This window comes from Salvelinus namaycush, chromosome 20 (assembly GCF_016432855.1).
Source record: "Salvelinus namaycush isolate Seneca chromosome 20, SaNama_1.0, whole genome shotgun sequence".
NCBI classification, from domain to species: domain Eukaryota; kingdom Metazoa; phylum Chordata; class Actinopteri; order Salmoniformes; family Salmonidae; genus Salvelinus; species Salvelinus namaycush.
Genome location: NC_052326.1, coordinates 42,370,453 through 42,390,176, shown reverse-complemented (window position 1 = coordinate 42,390,176; position 19,724 = coordinate 42,370,453). Strand labels below are relative to the sequence as shown.

The 19,724-nt window shown below is 40.7% G+C and overlaps 1 protein-coding gene across 18 annotated transcripts in view; it reads right to left on the bottom strand.

The window, feature by feature from the left end:
• The window catches only part of cast (calpastatin), a 57,168-nt gene that overhangs the window by 19,811 nt on the left and 17,633 nt on the right, over positions 1 to 19,724 (bottom strand). For 12 of the 18 annotated variants that reach the window (XM_039016339.1, XM_039016343.1, XM_039016353.1 and 9 more), the window contains exons 2-15: positions 13,313 to 13,378; positions 8,590 to 8,739; positions 8,082 to 8,165; positions 5,085 to 5,213; positions 4,016 to 4,138; positions 3,194 to 3,238; positions 2,986 to 3,087; positions 2,791 to 2,871; positions 2,211 to 2,246; positions 1,598 to 1,684; positions 1,324 to 1,404; positions 841 to 918; positions 499 to 567; positions 67 to 189 (exon numbers count right to left, since the gene is read on the bottom strand). In XM_039016339.1, the coding sequence (XP_038872267.1) occupies positions 67 to 189; positions 499 to 567; positions 841 to 918; positions 1,324 to 1,404; positions 1,598 to 1,684; positions 2,211 to 2,246; positions 2,791 to 2,871; positions 2,986 to 3,087; positions 3,194 to 3,238; positions 4,016 to 4,138; positions 5,085 to 5,213; positions 8,082 to 8,165; positions 8,590 to 8,739; positions 13,313 to 13,378 (1,254 nt within the window). The remainder of the gene's footprint in view (positions 1 to 66; positions 190 to 498; positions 568 to 840; positions 919 to 1,323; positions 1,405 to 1,597; positions 1,685 to 2,210; positions 2,247 to 2,790; positions 2,872 to 2,985; positions 3,088 to 3,193; positions 3,239 to 4,015; positions 4,139 to 5,084; positions 5,214 to 8,081; positions 8,166 to 8,589; positions 8,740 to 13,312; positions 13,379 to 19,724) is intronic. The other 6 variants (XM_039016356.1, XM_039016357.1, XM_039016342.1 and 3 more) reach the window with 5 other exon arrangements.

Sequence of the window (19,724 nt, the reverse complement as noted above, 5' to 3'; positions counted from 1 at the left end):
ATAGCCCCACCCTCAAGAGCCTTGTACTGTAGCGTGGTTAATACACCAAATTAAACTGGAGTCTACCTTAGTCTGTGGCCCCTTCAGAGAGGCATTTCCAGCTGCGGCAGCTGGTGCAGCAACGGCCGTAACCAACTTAGCAGGATCCTTTTTAGCCATGTCAACTTTGCTTGATGTGGTGGGCACACTCTATAAACGCATATGGTTCAAGCCATTAGACGAGGTGCAGAGAAGAGTTCAGAGTGCTGCGCATAATCTCACAGTCACAGTCTAGTAGAGTGATAGGATGATAGTTAGCAGCTTGTCTGTCATTGGTAATGGAAAGGAAAGGCGCAGTGAGAAGAGAAGTACCTGACCAGAATTTTTTGTCGCAGTTTAGTAGAGTAATAGGAAGGTAAACAAACCCCATCAACCTAAACCAGATAAACAAACCCCATCATCCTAAACCAGATAAACAAACCCCTTCAACCTAGAAACTGTAGCCCTCATATGACAAACCTCATCTGTCTTGGGCTTGGTGTCCAGTGGGGAGTCCAATCCTGACATCAGAGAGAAGTCATCAGCAAACTGAAACACAAACACAAGTCAATAGATAACAGCTTCACAACCCAACATAAATATAACATAGAATAGCTGAAGAGTTTGTTGTCTATTTGCATGAATATAGCTTTTTTGATGACAAATTACTCAACACAACAGTAGCACAGCGTCAGCTGCAACATTGGACATCCCAGTTTAACACTGGACATAAGCGTTTGTCACTGTTTATTTCGTTTCATGCATGGCTTATGTTATGTAGTCATGCAGGATGTAGGACCTGCTTTCTTTGGTGTTATTTACCTTTTCCACCTTAGCTTTCTTGTCAACGGGGGGAGCAGGAGACTTGGTCACAGGCGCAGACTTAAACTCTTCAGATTTCTGGAAGAAGAAGAGAAAGATTATTTGGTTTGTTAAATACTGTTTCTTAGGTTCTAGTTGTGAGGAACAGGGGAAAGCTCATTTCAAGCCTTCACTAGAAAGCTGTCTTTACAGAACGTTAGTATGACACATCAGTTGTCAAAAGCTATTACAGCTGACACTGTGTTAAAATTATATGCCATGGTCATTTTGTAAGCATCATAAATATGTCATGACATGATAAGCAGTAGGTGGCTAGGAAGTTAGCTGTCCCACAAGGTAGCCTACATTGTGCTATGTGTCATTATGACTGTGTGATGTCAGTTGACACAACTTGACATTGGTTCTCATAACAGTTTACCATCTCATGCTAATGACAGTTTTACGATGAAGGGATGAAGAACAATATTATCAGTCTTTGTTTACCTTGATGGGAGCAGGTGGAGGTGGAGCAAAGTTTGAGAAGCCAGCAGACAAGGCATCAATGGCACCCAAGTCTTCCACTTTCTGTCAACAGATGAAATACATTGGGTTATAATGACATCTCACTTCTTATTTACAGTATCACTGGTCAGGACCTCAATCTCACCCAAAAGACTATGGGACTAATAATCATTCTGTAACGTTATGCATGTTTTAGGGAACAGGGCTCAAATTGATTTATAAGTGATTATAACCTGTTAATAGTGCAAAGTCTCACCTTCTCCTGTTTCTGAGGGATGGGAGCCATAGAGGTTGTGAACCCAAAGGACAGGGAGTCCAGAGCCTCATCTGTGCTCATGGGTTTCTGATACAAGTAAACAAACAAGCAAACAAATAACCTCAGTTATACACAAAGCATTACAGTAACAGGTTTGTCTTCAACTGCACCACTAGAGGGCGTGTCAAAATAACTCCAACCATTTAAAAGAGACCAGGAGAAAAAGAACAGACACACCCACCAATCACATTTCCTAGAATCTAAAATCACAACAAAGAACTCCGCAAAGGACTCCGAGCAGAATCTCTTTACAAAACATCAGATTTGGCAGGAAGCCTAGTGGTTAAGAGCATTGGGCCAGGTTGCTGGTTGCTGGTTCAAATCCCTGAAGCGTACTAAAATGTAAATGTAATAAAAACACGCTTTATAACCAAATGTGCAACTTTAGACAACTCACTTTTGACAACATACCTATGGTTTGTTCAGTTCCTTTAGTGTGTGTGTGGATGCACATGCATTAGTATGTGGGTATGTGAGAAAGATTGAGAGGAGAAAGTCAATAGCTCAACATTTCTCCCCAGCATACTCCCTAGCAGTAAATACAATGACTTACCGGGACATCTTTTGGCTTGACATCTGCAACTGGGGCCTATGAAAATGTAATTTAACATTGTAATTCAATGTAATAAAAATGCATTAATTATATATTCTAATTGAGTAAGCCTAGGTTTAAATAAAATCTGATCATGTTCTGACAAAAGAATATTAAAGTGTGGTAACTATATACAGGCTTTTTTGGCATTGTCCAGAAACAAACCCTAGTCCATCATATAAATCTGGGAAAAAAGATAGATATGGTAGTAACTCCATCTTTTCATCTGATCAGCTTGGTGAAAATGTGTCCATATTGCTAACACCTATCCATTCCTCTCAGATTAACACAAGTGTCCAGGGGATAGGACAGGGTCTAGGGGTTGTTTCTGGATGGGGTGCATCTCTCTGTTGGAATTACTGATAACCAAGGGGTTCCAGTCAAATGTGTCATGTCAAAGGGAGTACTGCAACACAAAGCTAAAGATACATGCAAACTCAAAGCGCTCTAACAGCAGAAGGCTGAGGGTTGGATTAAGTTGCAGAAGTGATGATGATGAAGAGGAAGAACACTGGAGGAGGAGGGTGATTTAAAGACTGACCATGTCTTCAAATCGGTATCCTGGGGGCAGTGGGCAGTCTTTCCCCCCACATATCACGCCCTTCTTTGAGGTCAATCCATGCTGTGTGACATATACAACAACACACAGTGTTTTACATGGTGACCGGATGCACACACACAACCCAATCGAAATTGCACTGTGCACACACACACACACTCTGTGAAGGTTCTGTACCTCTATCACCTCTGGCCCGGTGTATACATGGGCTGCAGGGGCGAAAGACTCTGATGAGGGTAAGGAATCAGCCAGGGCATCGAACGGGTCCACAGCAAGCTCCTACACATGATGCAACAAAACTCAAACATCGAGCAATGCAACTCCATGCCAATCATTTTAGTGCAATATCAAACCCACATAGAGAAAAGATATATGGATGATTTACCTCTTTGGCTGCCATAGCTCCTGGGGGAACTACTTCCACCTGTACCTGTAACCCAGAGCAGGAGAGGTTAGTGAATACAACACTAGTATCTGTGATACTGCTCAGCTCCTATACCCAACTGAGCTTCTGGATGGCTGTGGGCTCAATTCAACCAAACCCACATAGGTAGTACTCATGCAGGAACAAGAGCACCCTCTTCCTCATGTAGTTACATTTCAAAAGGCACTTGCACATCTGAGCTATCTTTGTTGCAGGTGCATTGTAACAATTGAATAACATGAGAAAAAAGAAGAAACCCGCACACTGCTCTTCATAGTATCACTGCTCTTTATTAAGCTTTTACGCATCAGCCTCAAGGCCTTCGTCAGAGCAGTATGCAGGTTTCTTCTTTATTCTCCTGTAGTCAAATACAATTGCAGAATGGTAAAGCAGGTGGCAGGTAGCCTAGCGGTTAATAACGTTGAGCCAGTAACAAAAGGTTGCTAATTCGAATCCCTGAGCCGACTAGGTGAAACATCTGTCGATGTGCCCTTGAGCAAGGCACTTAATTCTAATTGCTCCTGTAAGTCGCTCTGGATAAGAGCGTCTGCTAAATGGCTAAAATGTAAAATGGTTATATAGACATCCTTCACTGTTTCCGAGTCCCTGTTACTGTGTCACTGTGTTAATTCATGATCTTGGATACATTGTGTGAAAACAGTGAAAGAATGACGATGACACAAACTAGTGATCAATGATAGCCCCTTAACCCCAGGGATAGCCCCACCCTCAAGAGCCTTGTACTGTAGCGTGGTTAATACACCAAAGTAAACTGGAGTCTACCTTAGTCTGTGGCCCCTTCAGAGAGGCATTTCCAGCTGCGGCAGCTGGTGCAGCAACGGCCGTAACCAACTGAGCAGGATCCTTTTTAGCCATGTCAACTTTGCTTGATGTGGTGGGCACACTCTATAAACGCATATGGTTCAAGCCATTAGACGAGGTGCAGAGAAGAGTTCAGAGTGCTGCGCATAATCTCACAGTCACAGTCTAGTAGAGTGATAGGATGATAGTTAGCAGCTTGTCTGTCATTGGTAATGGAAAGGAAAGGCGCCGTGAGAAGAGAAGTACCTGACCAGAATTTGTTGTCACAGTTTAGTAGAGTAATAGGAAGGTAAACAAATCCCATCAACCTAAACCAGGTAAACAAACCCTGTCAACCTAAACCAGGTAAACAAACCCCATCAACCTAAACCAGGTAAACAAACCCTGTCAACCTAAACCAGGTAAACAAACCCTGTCAACCTAAACCAGGTAAACAAACCCTGTCAACCTAAACCAGGTAAACAAACCCTGTCAACCTAAACCAGGTAAACAAACCCCATCAACCTAAACCAGGTAAACAAACCCTGTCAACCTAAACCAGGTAAACAAACCCAGAAGCAATACTATATATGGTGTGATGCAACCAGAAGAAAAAGTGGAAATATATTGTGGCTTTTCTGTGGTGACAACAGATGTGACAGACAAGGCAGACATGGTTTGTCTTGACGTGTTGAGCGTACCACAAATGTGGGCATGCTGGGAAGACTCGTAAGAGTAAGCTTAAGAGTAAGAGTGTCTGTCCACTTCCCACTTAGACACACAGACACCTCTAGGCCAGAAGTAAGGAAGTCCAAAGCAGAGATATGTGTTGAAATATATCGGCAGAGAGAAGAGGAAGATAGAATACCAAGGGGTGGAAGAATGACTAAAACCTCAAGATCACGGGAGAGATGAGGAAGACATAACACATGGAATAATGACCCAGGAAGAGTGTGTTGAATGGGGAAGTGAGCGTAAAGAGAGCCAGGTCAGGTAAAGAATAAAGATCCAAAGAGAGAGGCCCCACACTTCTCGACTGTCTGCCAGCTACCTTGGCTGTCTGTTTCAGAGACTCTTGAAGCTTTGGTACTTCAGCTTTCCATGGAGTTGTCGCCTCCCCTACAATATTGCCTCCTCCCGTGGTAGGAGGTGTAGCTTTGGCTGGGTGCATGGGTGCCGGCTACAATCAAGGATGAGATAATACTCAATGTATACAACAGAAACAGAGCAAATTCAATGTATTGACACAATGGAACAACGGTTAACGTAAAAACACTGATTAATGTAATAACTTCACATTCAGTATATCACATAGAACAAGTTTTTTTTAAACTGTCACACACTGTAGTGTGTGTGTATATGTCTATGTGGTGTGGGCACATTTCAATGTGTGCTTGTGAGGGTGACTGTATGATGTGCTTGAGTTTGTCGATGTTTGTAATTGCCGGTGGTTGGTGGTTTGTGCATCGAATTCAGGGAAGTCAATCAAAATTGATTTTGGTATGTTATTACATGATTATTGAAGGTATTCATTTAAAAAGTTGACTCACCTGACAGTGTAATAACCACCGTATAACCTAATCATTTATTAGATGAAAAAACGTCTTCTTTTTTTTACGTTATCCAGCAAGTTATTAACCGGCTTCATTACATTCATTACATGCTTCATTACATGAAAATAAATCATTAACCGGTGTTATTACTTACATTAACCGTTGTTACACATTCCTTAAATTCAATTATGTAAAGGTAAAAGGGGTCCAGTGTGGGTGAGGTGCAGGGGTTGTAAAAATGTAAAGTAGGGTCAAGTTGGCCCTGGACACTGATCTAGGATCAGTTTAGCATTTCCTTCTCCTAAGATTAAGATTACTTTTTTGGTCAATTGCACACGAGGTCTAATTGAAATTTGACTTCTGCTTTTAACCCTACCCCTCCAAAAGACACACATACATACAAATACAGTTTCTTTTTCCTCAAAAGAATGGCGCTGGAGGGAATAGCAGCCGTTTTACAGGCTCCTGACCAATTGTGCGTTTTTTAGTTTTTTTTTAGCTTATCTTTCTTTTTTTTGTACATAATGTTTCCACTATCGTTTCCAATTACCAAAAAAGAGCTTCTGGACATCAAAACAGCGATCACTAACTTCGATTTGGATGAGGCTTTTTACTTCAATTAATAGCTGCTATCTGAGCAGCTAACCGACCGCTGCAGCTGTACATAGTCCATCTGTAAACAGCCCACCCAATTTACCTACCTCATCCCCTTACTGTTTTTATTTATTTACTTTTCTGCTCTTTTGCACACCAGTATCTCTACTTGCACATGATCATCTGATGATTTATCACTCCAGTGTTAATCTGCTAAATTGTAATTATTCGCTCCTATGGCCTATTTATTGCCTACCTCCTCATGCCTTTTGCACACAATGTACATAGACTCTTTTTTTCTTTTTTTCCCTACTGTGTTATTGACTTGTTTATTGTTTACTCCATGTGTAACTCTGTGTTGTTGTCTGTTCACACTGCTATGCTTTATCTTGGCCAGGTCGCAGTTGTAAATGAGAACTTGTTCTCAACTAGCCTACCTGGTTAAATAAAGGTAAAAAAAGAAAATTAAAAAAAGGAGGTAAAAGACATACTGCTCATCCCAGACCAGGCCCAAATCCCCGACACTCGGAAGAGGAAGAGGTGAGAGGCCGGCGTGCGGGATACTTGACAAGACTACGTTGGCGACTGGTTAAACCGCTTCTACCATCCGTTCTATTGGCGAACAAGCAATCACTGGAGAATAAACTGGATGAGCTCTGTTCGAGACTATCCTATCAATGTGATCTGAAGAACTGTAATATCCTACGTTTCACTGAGTCATGGCTGAACAAGGACATGGAAAATATAAATCTAGCTGGTTTTTCTATACATCGGCAGGACAGAACAGCAGCGCCGGGTAAGCTCGGGGGTGGTTAACAACAGCTGGTGTGCAATCTCTAATATTAAGGAAGTCTCAAGGTTCTGCTCGCCTGAGTTAGAATACCTCATGATAAGCTGTAGACCATGGTATTTACCAAGAGTTTTTATCTATATTTTTCTTAGCTGTCTATTTACCACCACAAACCAATGCTGGTACTAAGTCCGCAATCAACGAGCTGTATTGGGCCATAAGAAAACAAGAAAATTCTCACCCAGAGGAAGCGCTCTTAGTGGCCAGTGATTTTAATGCAGGGAAACTGAAATCTGTCTTCAAAATTTCTACCAGCATGTCACCTGTGCAACTAGAGGCGAATAAAAACTTTAGATCAACTTTACTCCACACACAGAGATGCATACAAAGCTCTCCATCGCCTCCATTTGTCAAATCTGAAAATAACTCTATCCTCTGGATTCCTGTTGACAAGCAAAAACTCAAAACAGGAAGTACCAGTCACACACTCAATACGGAAGTGGACCGATGAGGCCGATCGATGTTCAACTACAGGACTGTTTCACTAGCAGACTGGAATATATTCCGGTATTCATCAGATGGCATTGAGAAATTTACCACATCAGTCACTGGCTTCACTAATAAGCGCATCAACAATGTCATCCCCACAGTGATCGTACGTACATATCTCAGTCGGAAGCCATGGATTACAGGCAACATTCAAATTTAGCTAAAGGCTAGAGCTGCCGCTTTCAAGTAGTGGGCCACTAATCCGAACAAGTAATCTAACAATTCCACACCAACTACCTAATGCACACAAATCTAAAGGGATGAAATAAGAATATGTACATATAAATATATGGATGAGTGATGACCGAGCGGCATAGGCAAGATGCAATAGATGGTATAAAATACAGTATATACATATAAGATGAGTAATGTAAGATATGTAAACATTAATTAAGTACCATTATTTAAAGCGACTAGTGATCCATTTATTAAAGTGGCCAATGATTCGAGTCTGTATGTAGGCAGCAGCCTCTTTGTGTTCGTGATTCAGAAGTCACATACACAACAAGATTCAGAGGATGAAACCATGAACTATATTTAGGGGAGGGGTGTTTTGAGTTACCTTTGGGGTGTCTTTAGGACTGCCTTTGGTCCCAGGTGTTGGTATGTCAATAATAGTAGCACCTGCTGGAGAGACGAGTGCCGTCTACAAAACCAAGAAGCAGGCGCAGAACATATTATGGAAATGTGGTTGAGAAAGTGAGGCAACAACACACTTATGCACCATTCCAATGGACAGTGAAGAGCCATAATCCTATTCTCCAGCATGTAAAATAGCACAATCAATCAATAAGCTCTTTGCGGTCATGGTGAAGGTTGAAGTAAGCATATCTGAATGCACCATAGGTAAAGCTGAGAAGAAGTCAATGGTAGAGAGCCCAAGCAGCTGTAGACTGTGAATGAAGTGTTTCAGAGGATGAAAGTGAGCATGAAGAGAAGAGAGGGATAAGAGAGATTCCATGTAACAGAGTACACTACACCCATGTTAATGAGGGAAGGGGGTTAAGAACATCAGAATATGCCAAGGTTGTCCCACAGGAATCTCCAAAGACCCAGCTAAGTCAGTCTACCTCTGGCATCGCCACTTTGGCCGTTCCTCTTTGTGTTGTCCCTGCTGTAGTAGGACTTCCTCCCGCTGTGGCACCACTTGCTGTGGCACCACCCATTGTCACGGACACCGCCCCTGGCTTTGTAGCCATGGTGGAGGCGGCAGATGCACTCTGTAATGCAACAAAGATTGTGATTGGCTCGTTTACATTTGATTACTTTCAGCTTGCCTTATCCAATTGCTTCCCGATTTCATTCTGTGCCTAGTGATCGAACAACAAACGACTGATCATCAAGTCTGTACAGATGCATACGGTACTATACATAATCGTGTGTGTACAGATGTAGGATCTTAATTTGAGCCAGTTTGCTACAGCAGGATAATAATCCTGCGGCAACAGGACATTTTTATTATAATGTGGATTCCAATACATTTTTGGAGGGGTTGATACGAAAAATGTTAGGGAAAATCAAGTCAGAAATGTAAAAGTAGAAATTACAAACTTCAGAACCCTTTTTAAACCTCAAATACACTACAAGTCTTAAATGTTCTGCATTGCAGGAAAGTTAATGTGATCACCCTGTTGCAGGTTAAGATCCTACATCTGTAGATAGGTATGCAGTGCATGCCTGTGTATGATACAAGTGAAACCTGAGTAGCTCTCCTGTGTAGCAAACTGTCTGTCACTGCTTCACAAGCCAAAGGAATTTTAACCGGAAGGAGGGCACCTCAAGGTCAAGTTCTTATAAGGGGTAACTATAAAAGCTCTAGTCTAGGGGTACGGTCTTCGACTCAAATAACCTTAAAACACCCTATTCAATCAGCATTATCCCATACACTCAATACTGTATGTCAGCTTAGGTGATGTAACTATCATGGTTAAATGTGACTATGTTGACATAACATACCACACTGAAGCACATAGTCTGTTTTGAAAAATAGCTTTGCACGTTCAACCAAAGCCTCTCCCTGGGTTACACGCAGAGGCAGAAACCAGAATAAGTAACATTTTATGTTGCATTGTCATGGAAAAGGCCCAAAAGGGTAGCTGAGCGACACATGAATACGCCACCACATGTTGGCATCTCTGCCCTGTGCCGTCACCATGGCATTGTCTGGGCATAGAAGAGAGGACTTTTGAAATAAATTCAGGGAAGAGATTCAGGCAACTGACAACATCTCTGGGGAAACCAGTTGTGCAATCCCTTTGTCCTGAGTGGTCAACGACACAACGAACACCTAAACCCATGTTGAAATGTTGGTTGCACTTTGATTAAAACCCATTTATAAGAATATGTTCAGTCCTTCCACAGCCCACCCAATTACCACAACAACAAAAACATTCAACCAAAAGAACAGTTTGTCCAATCTGTTAAGACCCTATAAATATTGTTATTATTATTATTATCACTATTATTATTATAAATATTGGGCTGGAGGCCAGTTAAAGAAGGTGCAGTTGAATGTGTGCCGACTAGAGGCGTTCTCTGTCCTTCTATCTTTCTATTTTCTGGAGCAAGACCAACTAGCAGAAAGTTCTACAGTGTTTAGAGTGGAGCTTTTGCAATGACAGAAGTTGGGATCAGATTGACTGTTGTGCGTGTCTATCTAAGCTGGACCTAATAATAGAACTAAGAAAGCAATTAACCTCGTGATTTGTATAGTATGTCATTTTTTTCGGTATTGGCCGATGTCTAGCATAATTTGTTTGACCGCAACTTCTGGGGTAGCTAGCTTTAGCTTGGTACCTAACTAGCATCAATACAACCAGCCTGAAAACAATAACCAGTAGAAACTGCAGTCATTTTCATTATTCTTAGCAAAGATTTAGGAATCCTTGTAAGTAAGTATTAGCTAGGTTGGCACTTGTTGTTCGCCTATTGAAATTGAACTTCAGTTCATGATCCACCTCTACGCAGACGACACCATTCTGTATACATCTGGCCCTTCTTTGGACACTGTGCTAACAAACCTCCAAACGAGCTTCAACGCCATACAACACTCCTTCAGTGACCTCCAACTGCTTTTAAATGCTAGTAAAACTAAGTGCATGCTCTTCAACCGATTGCTGCCCGCACCCTCCCGCCCGACTAGCATCACTACTCTGGACGGTTCTGACCTAGAATATGTGGACAACTACAAATACCTAGGTGTCTGGCTAGACTGTAAACTCTCCTTCCAGACTCACATTAAGCATCTCCAATCCAAAATGAAATCTAGAATCGGCTTCCTACTTCGCAACAAAGCCTCCTTATTCATGCCGCCAAACATACCCTCGTAAAACTGACTATCCTACCAATCCTTGACTTCGGCGATGTCATTCACAAAATAGCCTCCAACACTCTACTCAGCAAACTGGATGTAGTCTATCACAGTGCCATCCGTTTTATAACCAAAGCACCATATACTACCCACCACTGCGACCTGTATGCTCTCGTTGGCTGGCCCTCACTACATATCCGTCGCCAAACCCACTAGCTCCAGGTCATCTATAAGTCTTTGCTAGGTAAAGCCCCGCCTTATCTCAGCTCACTGTTCACCATAGCAACACCCACCCGTAGCACACGCTCCAGCAGGTATATTGCACTGGTCATCCCCAAAGTCAACACCTCCTTTGGCCGCCTTTCCTTCCAGTTCTCTGCTGCCAATGACTGGAATGAATTGCATCAGCTGCATGGAACGAAAAGCATCAGCTGTCAGAGCAGTTCATCTATCACTGTACCTGTACACAGCCAATCTGTAAATAGCACACCCAACTACCTCATCCCCATATTATTACTTACCCTCCTTCTCTTTTGCACCCCAGTATCTCTACTTGCACATCATCATCTGCACATCTATCACTCCAGCATTCATGCTAAATTGTAATTATTTTCGACCTCTACGGCCTATTTATTGCCTACCTCCCTACTCTTCTACATTTGCACACACTGTACATAGATTTTTCTATTTTTCTTTTATTTTGTGTTATTGACTGTGTTTGTTTATGTGTAACTCTGTTGTTGTTTTTGTTGCACTGCTTTGCTTTATCTTGGCCAGGTCGCAATTGTAAATGAGAACTTGTTCTCAACTGGCCTACCTGGTTAAATAAACGTGAAGTAAATAAATAAATAAAACTAAACACTGTTGCCCAAAGCTAACATTATACGCAGCCAGCTAGCTTCATCTGGCTAGTGAGGCTGGACCGGACTAAGTTGTGTTGTGAAGCTAGCCACAATAAGGATTAGGCACAATAGTGGAATTTGTGGTTTGCCTTCAAAAAAAAGTATGTAATTGACAGTGATGCAAATGAATAAAAGTAGTAGAATTATTCAATACTTTTATCTTGAAGGCTAACCGCAAAGTCCACTATCGTCGCTAATCCTTATTGTGGCTAGCTTCACATAGATGGGTCCGACCACCATTAATCAAATAAGAACTGTGTTATAAATTAGGGTTATTTAAGATGATGACACCTAGCTATATAGTAGCTAACTATAGATACTGAAACATGTGTCGTTTTGCTATGTTTTTGGGGAAGAACATTGTTTGCAACCATGAGCTAGCTATCTTTTTTTTTTTAAATGACCAGCACTGTAGGTGCACGAGACAACTTTACCAGCATCATTGCATACGTATCGATGAATCGTTGAGACATATGAAATACGAGTGATAGTGTAATCAATGTGTAATAACTACGTAAAAAATGTATGAACGCGTTAAATTATTATGTGACGTGCAGTCATATTCAGGTCCTGATTGGTCAACAAGCTAATTTGGCACGTCAAATAGTGTTACTTGCCTAGTGGTTAGAGCGTTGGGCCAGTAACCGAAAGGTTGCTGGATCAAATCCCCGAGCTGACAAGGTAAAAATCTGTCGTACTGACCCTGAACAAGGCAGTTAACCCACTGTTCCTAGGCCGTCATTGTAAATAAGAATTTGTTCTTAACTGACCTGCCTAGTTAAATAAAGGTAAAATAAAAAAATCTAAGTGTATCTTTTTTGACATGCAAAGACCCAAACGGCGTTCCATAGAAATCCTGGTTGAGAATGAAACGACTAAACAAATGAACAAAACAGCACAGCAAGTAAGTGAAATAAATAGGTTTTGATTGTTTTATTGGTAATGGGGACATACGTAAATGCCAACAAAATAACTTTTTGGTCAGTGTGGTGTGTGTGTAGCTTTTATTTAACTGGGCAAGTCAGTTAAGAACAAAATCTTATTTATAATGACAGCCTACCTCGACCAAACCCGGACGACGCTGGGCCAATTGTGCGCCACCCTATGTGACTACCAATCATGGCCGGATGTGATACAGCCTGGATTCGAACCAGGGACTTTAGTGACGCCTCTTGCACTGTGATGCAGTGCCTTAGACTGCTGCGTCCATGTGTGTGTGTTAACTATTTAACCGTACTAGAAAGCTTAAAAGGCCACACAAAAAATGTAATATCTGTTATCAGTATTGTTTTTTGGCAAGGAAAATATTGGATATTGGTATCGGCCAAAAATGTAATATCGGTGCATCACTAGTTCCACTCCCTGCAGATTTGGGTGTGACAAATCCTTTGCCTGATTAGGCCACACTGAACAACGCTACTCTGTTGAAACAGGAAAGACACTAACAGTACCAAATATCGCCCAAAGAAGGGGTCAAATAGACTAGAAGCCAGATTGGACTAAGACCTATCCCAAAGAAAAGGTGACTGCAGGCTATGGACTGAGCAAAGGAAGAGGTGTGTATGTGTGTGTTGACGTTACCTCAAATTGTGCTGGATTCACAGCAACCTGTGCCACTGAAGTGGGTGAGTACTGTCTAGGCTGCGACTGGAGAGAGAGAGAAAAAAAATAATAATAACAGGAATCATTATCACTCATAGCAGAAAACACAGACTTGATCATTGTCAGAATCATTGATACCATAATGCATAATCCTGGCTTGAAAAAAAAACATTCCATGCTGCTCAAATGTCTAGAGAAAATAATGAATGATGCAGTACCATTTCCTCAAACACATTCTCCATGACAAGAGAAACATCACATGTAGCAATCCTGTTCCATTGATAAAATGACCAATGATTCTACGTATATTCACTAGCGGTTGGCCACTGCTGCTAAATGAATATAGGGGAAACACTGGTGTGTGTGTGTGTATGTGCCATATAATTTGATCAAAACAGTTTGTCTAAGGACTTCTATACCGCCGTTTCTCATAATATTACATAACTAGGTGGATCCCATTTCCCACTGTGTTTTGTATATGGAATGTACACATTGTGACTGAAGCAGTGATAGTTAGTTACAAACATTGCAGGTTTGAGAAACGCAGAAACAAGGTGGAGTATGTTAAACAGTGCCCTTTCAGTGGTGTTGAGCCACAGGGCAAGATGCTTACACCCTCTCCACCCATACTGGCTAGCAGAATGTATTTCTTATTCCCAAGAATGTGTGTGAGTGTGTCATGCCCTGAAAAGTACTGTATCTTTAAGTTTCAGAGCGAACCAACCAGTCATGCCGGCTCAGAATAATTCTACATGTTACAGAGAGATGGCTGGGAGATAAAGACAGTCAGACAGAGAGACAGATTGAGAGAGAGAGTTAGTGTGACAGAGAGGTTGTGGTCTTACTAGTCAAACTCCATACTAAATTCTTACTAGTGTAATACTGTACTATAGTATTCAGACAAACTATTTTGCCATACTACACTACTTGGAGACGATTACTGTTGTTCACTCTGACGATATTACTTAAACTATGTCCAGTGGGAGGACAGTGGTGTTGACACACTTGACAAAAACCTTGTTGAAATCTGGTTAAGAGCTTTAGCAAGGCAGTGACCTTGCCCTTCAGCCAATACTAAGACAAATTAGGCCTAGGCCACGTTCAAATACCTTATAAATGCTTTCCTCCCTCCTTTCCTTGAGGCAATCACTGATTTGTTCAGGATTAGATAAGTGAAATCATGGTTAACAGCCTGCTGTTTTTCACCAGCCCAATCGTGTGTTGATCAGTTAGTGATGATCAGTAATGAACATCAAAGAAGGAAGGGAAGGAAGGAAAGAAGGAAGGATGCATCTTTAAAATATTGGAACAAGTCCCCACTCGGGTTTGGAGGAAGTAGCAAGGGAGGGGCGGAAAGTAGGCTGACGAGTCACGATGCCCTCCTTTTGGATAAATATTTGGGCGCTAGGCAACACACCAGAATCTGCAGGCAAATTACAGGATAGACAAAGAAAGGGCGGTGTCTTGGCGTGGCACAGGGGCATACTGACTGGCTCATCTTTTGGAAACCAAAGAGATAATACTAATTCTATCTGTGTCTATCTCTATGTTGACAAAATATCCCAGAGACCTCTATTTAAATGCTGTTGAAATATTACCCATGTTTACTTTAAATTGAATTGCAGACTATGGTTGATAAAAACAAATACTTTGTTGAGGTGGAAAACAAACACAAAATATATTTTTTTTATGAAAGGCATTTATTTGGCTGCACTTGAAGTCATTTGATCATGGCAGCCAAGGAACATGGCAGTCTCACTGCCAGCTTTCTCATCTTGTCTTTCAACCAACAGCACACAACACAGGAAGTGTTTTTTTTGTGTGTGTAAAAACAAACCACACTTCTCATTTCTAATGTAACACAAACCCTTTATTCAGTGTCAAAAAGTACACGCTCAAAAGACGTATTTGTCAAGTCAAGTGAAAGATCAGTTGGACTCACTACACAACGGTAATGATGAACAGCATTTAGGTTTTATTTATTCCCCCAAGACAAAACAAGATTATTATTATTATTTACATTGCACACTTGGCCAATATCCATGCATTTTCACCTCTGGTGAGCTAACTATCAATCAATCAAATGCATTTATAAAGCCCTTTTTACATCAGCAGATGTCACTAAGTGCTATACAGAAACCCAGTCTAAAACCCCAAACAGCAAGCAATGCAGATGTAGAAGCACAGTGGCTAGGAAAAACTAGGAACCTAGGAAGAAACCTAGAGAGGTACCAGGCTCTGAGGGGTAACTACTAGCTAGACAGGTTAGGCTAGCTCACCTAACTACCCAGACACTATATTAGAGGCAGATAGATTAACAACAATCAATCTTACAACACACACCCATGAAGAACCACGCAATGCATTGGGAGGGTAGAGAATACAGGGCAGGTAACCAGTCAGCATAAGAGCATGCACTCAGGCATCGTCTCCGTGACAACCGTGACAGTACAGGTGAAACCAGCCAACCACATCAATGCAACTATCAGATTCCAACCTAAACAGTGTCATAAAATGCCAGTAGCAGGCACTTTTACTGCTGATTGTGATAGGAGACTGAGTCTCAACTATTGAAGGTAGGCATACTTCATTAGTCTAACCCAGTATTCACATTTTTTACTGACTAGACATTGTTGTTACTGCTGCTAAAACACTACTGACGTTAAAGGCCAAACATTGTTACCATAACCAAAGTGACAAAACGTCTGCACTACTGCTTATCAGAAAGTTGAAAAACACGACTATTGATTAGCAATGAGCTAACCAGACATTATTCCATCAAAACAAATAGTAGCAAAACCGCTATCATTGCTAATCAGACAGTACCAAAACACTGTTACTGTATAGGCACTGCTGTTAGTTTGAGAATATAAAAGAACACCAATTCAATGCAAAGGAGTCCAACATAACTACACGACTTGTGATCACGGATGCTTCTGAAAGTAGTAGTTTTTGTTTTCCGTGATCGTATATTTTTTTTATTCTAAAAAAGTTGAAACGACGATTCACGACACATTCACGCTGATCTATAGCTTTCTTGGTCCATAAACATACAGGAAGATTCTTAGATAGCTAAACCTATTGCCAGTCTTTACTTATATGCTATATATATATATTTATATTCCGACAATAAACTTTAAATTTACAGATACAGTTGCTGCTGGTCAGATCAGCACTCCAGTATAATATCTAGCGTTACACCTCAAGTCAAATGGCTCGTTGCCAAAAATGGTGCATGTGGTGCAATACTGCACCTTTCTTTTTGAGAATGAGCTAGTTTGCTGCTGATTTTCCAAGCTAGACATTCTGCATTGTGTAGTGCTCAGGCGGTGAGTGGTGGCTGGCATACCAGTAGTTTTGCTATGTAGTGGGCTGATAGATTAGAAAAGGCCAACATCAGCCCGAAATGGAGCTTGGTCGTTCTCTGACGCAGATAGATAGATTAACACTGAGACTTTTGGTGAGTCTCAGGTGAGCTGGAGGAACACTTGATCAGAATCTGGTGAGCAAAATAAACCATGTTTTACCCTCAGATAAGGTTATGCAGTTTAGGATTGGTTGTACTTCTAATCAGTATGATGTCATACAGACATGACATGTTGGAGTGACGTTTCTATGCAAATGTATTGATCAGTAGGCTAATATAAGTCCCAATGGAAGGCAAACAGATTGTTTATCACCTGTAGCACCATAGACTCAATACCTCAATGCATGCACACACTCCTATTGAATATACATCCACCTGTATTGTGAGTAGGCCTATGCCATCTTTATTGACCCAGTTAATCAAGAGTTTACCATTCAAATAAAAGTACTACCATTATGTTATGAAGTTAGATTACATTCTACTTTGATAAAAACATTGTTTTATTTTAAAATTGGTGCATTAATGCATACATGGCTGTCGCTGGAAAAGTGTAATTAAAATATATATATATATATTATGATGTTGAATATCAGCCTAAAATATCATCCATTGGCCTCCTTGACCCCCAAAAATCGTTATTGACATCGGCCCTAAAAAAATCCATATTGGTCGTTCTCTAATCTGCATCCAACGTAATTGCAACATTCCTACATTCCTCATTCCAAAGTCACCAGGTCTGAGGTAACCAAGACTAACATGTTAAATGCTAGCCTCCATGACAGGCCATTGTTTACAGTCAATAAACTGTTCTTGTACACACTCAGTACATGACAGATAGAATCATTTCAGTAACACAAAATCCAGGTCTAATGCTTTATAACTTGTGTATGAGCCTTTGTAATGTGTTATAACAAGGTTGTATATGTTATTATAATTGATCAAATGTCTCAAACTGGCTGTTATTTTGTCCGGGTCATTGTGAGATGCTTATATGACATTATAAAGGGGTCATGACAAGTCATAATGCATTATACCTGGATGCTCAAGTCTTACCATGATTTCTTCTCAAGAACTGCTACGCTGCTGGGTTTTTCACACTCAACAGTTTGCGTGTAGATCAAGAATGGTCCACCACCTAAACGAAATCCAGCCAACTTGACAACTGTGGGAAGCACTGGAGTCAACATGGGCCAGTAACCCTGTGGAATACTTTCAACACTTTGCAGAGCAGCAATACTCAACTGGTGGGTCATGGGAGGTTTTTACTGGGCTGCGTGTGTCTGAGTAAAAAAATATATATTTTAAGGAAAAATTCTCCAGTCTGAACTTAAATGACTAAAATCCGGTAGAACGTGTGTAGACATGTTAATGAACCTATATTTTTTTTATAATATATGTATTTTTTCAATCACAGTATTTTCAATTTAGAATTATTAGCAGTGTTGTTTAGTGGATTTGGTTGATTTTCTGGTATCAAACCAGTGTGCTTCACATTCTTCATCAAGAAAATGGGAAAAATGTAATTATTATTGACAATGATAAGGTGGGACTGTTGTTCCCTTGTCATATGATTGGTAAATTTACTATCAACATAGCATTAAAAATAATTTTCCAGATTCCATTTTGGCAAATAAAAAAAATCTTGAATATTGGATCACGACTGAGACAACCTGGTTAAATTTGGGTACCGAGGCAACACCAGTTGAGAACCACAGTTGTAGAGTCCATGCCCCAATGAATTGAGGCTGTTCTGAGGGCAGAGGGGTAATGTATAATTACTGTGTAAGTACATACATACGTACATACTAGTGATGCGCAGGTTGACTCATAACCTGGAGTCTCCGCGGGTGGGTTTAGGGTCATGAAATATTGTGTGAATGAAGGGCGGACTTGAATAAAGAGAAAACAATGCATTGAAAATCCATAAGTGTATCATTCATATCTATAGGCTACTTTGAAGATTTTCTTTCATTATTTTTATCTGGCGTCAGTGTGTAAGCCTAAGCTTTAGGGCCTAACTGTACGCGCGGCAAATACACGCCAAATGCTTTTGGGAACCTGGGCAGAAAAAATTTACGTTGATCCACTGAGGCAAAAAAGTACAATGTCGGAGTTTAATTCAATACGAGAAAATCTGCTAAATGGAGTTGAAAATAAAGAAAAGGTGGCCAGAACAGTAGCCTAATGTTGGATAAAGATGTTGTGTGATGATTGTGAGGCGCTGTACAAATTTGACAGTCACAAGATGGGACGTCAATGGTACACTAATGTTCAGATTGGTTAAATGGAACAGTAATTAACAAATGCACACTGACTGTAGGTCTATAACGTCTCACATAGCCTTAATATTAACTCCTGCAGAATTAAGCATTTCTTGCAGTAAAATTATACACCAAATGTACATTGACTCGGGAACAGGAGTGGAGAAATATAATACATTTTTTCAGCATCAATGAGAGAATGAATGCGCGGTTAGGGCCCAAATGTAAAGATCGCGGTGCTTATCTTTATCAGCATCATAAAAGCTGATAGTATTTCAACCACATAAAATATGCATCCAGGCCGAATGGAAATCTTATCAGAAACATGTTGGGTCGTTTTCACAGCTTTTAATTCCCTTAAAACTGCCATCTGGAATTTTTGCACAGAAAACCTTTCCGTTTGTTATTGCATTTTCTCCCTGGTCCCTAAACATCTTTGCTGTGTGAGAGAAGCAGAGATGAAAGAGAACTTCATTGATGTCAACTAAATTCAAACAATAATTATATTGATGTATGTACATTGATGTACCTATTTTTCTGGTGGGCAAGGATTTATTTTGTCTTCTAGGGCAATAAGTAGGCTAATAACAGAAGAGAAGCTGCATGCATGTAATTCACAGGAGGCTGCTGAGGGGAGGACGGCTCATAATATTGGCTGGAATAGAGTTAATGGAATGGTAAAAAACACTTGGAAACCATGTGTTTGATGCGTTCAATACCATTTCATTTATTCCGTTACAACTAGAGGTCGACCGATTAATCG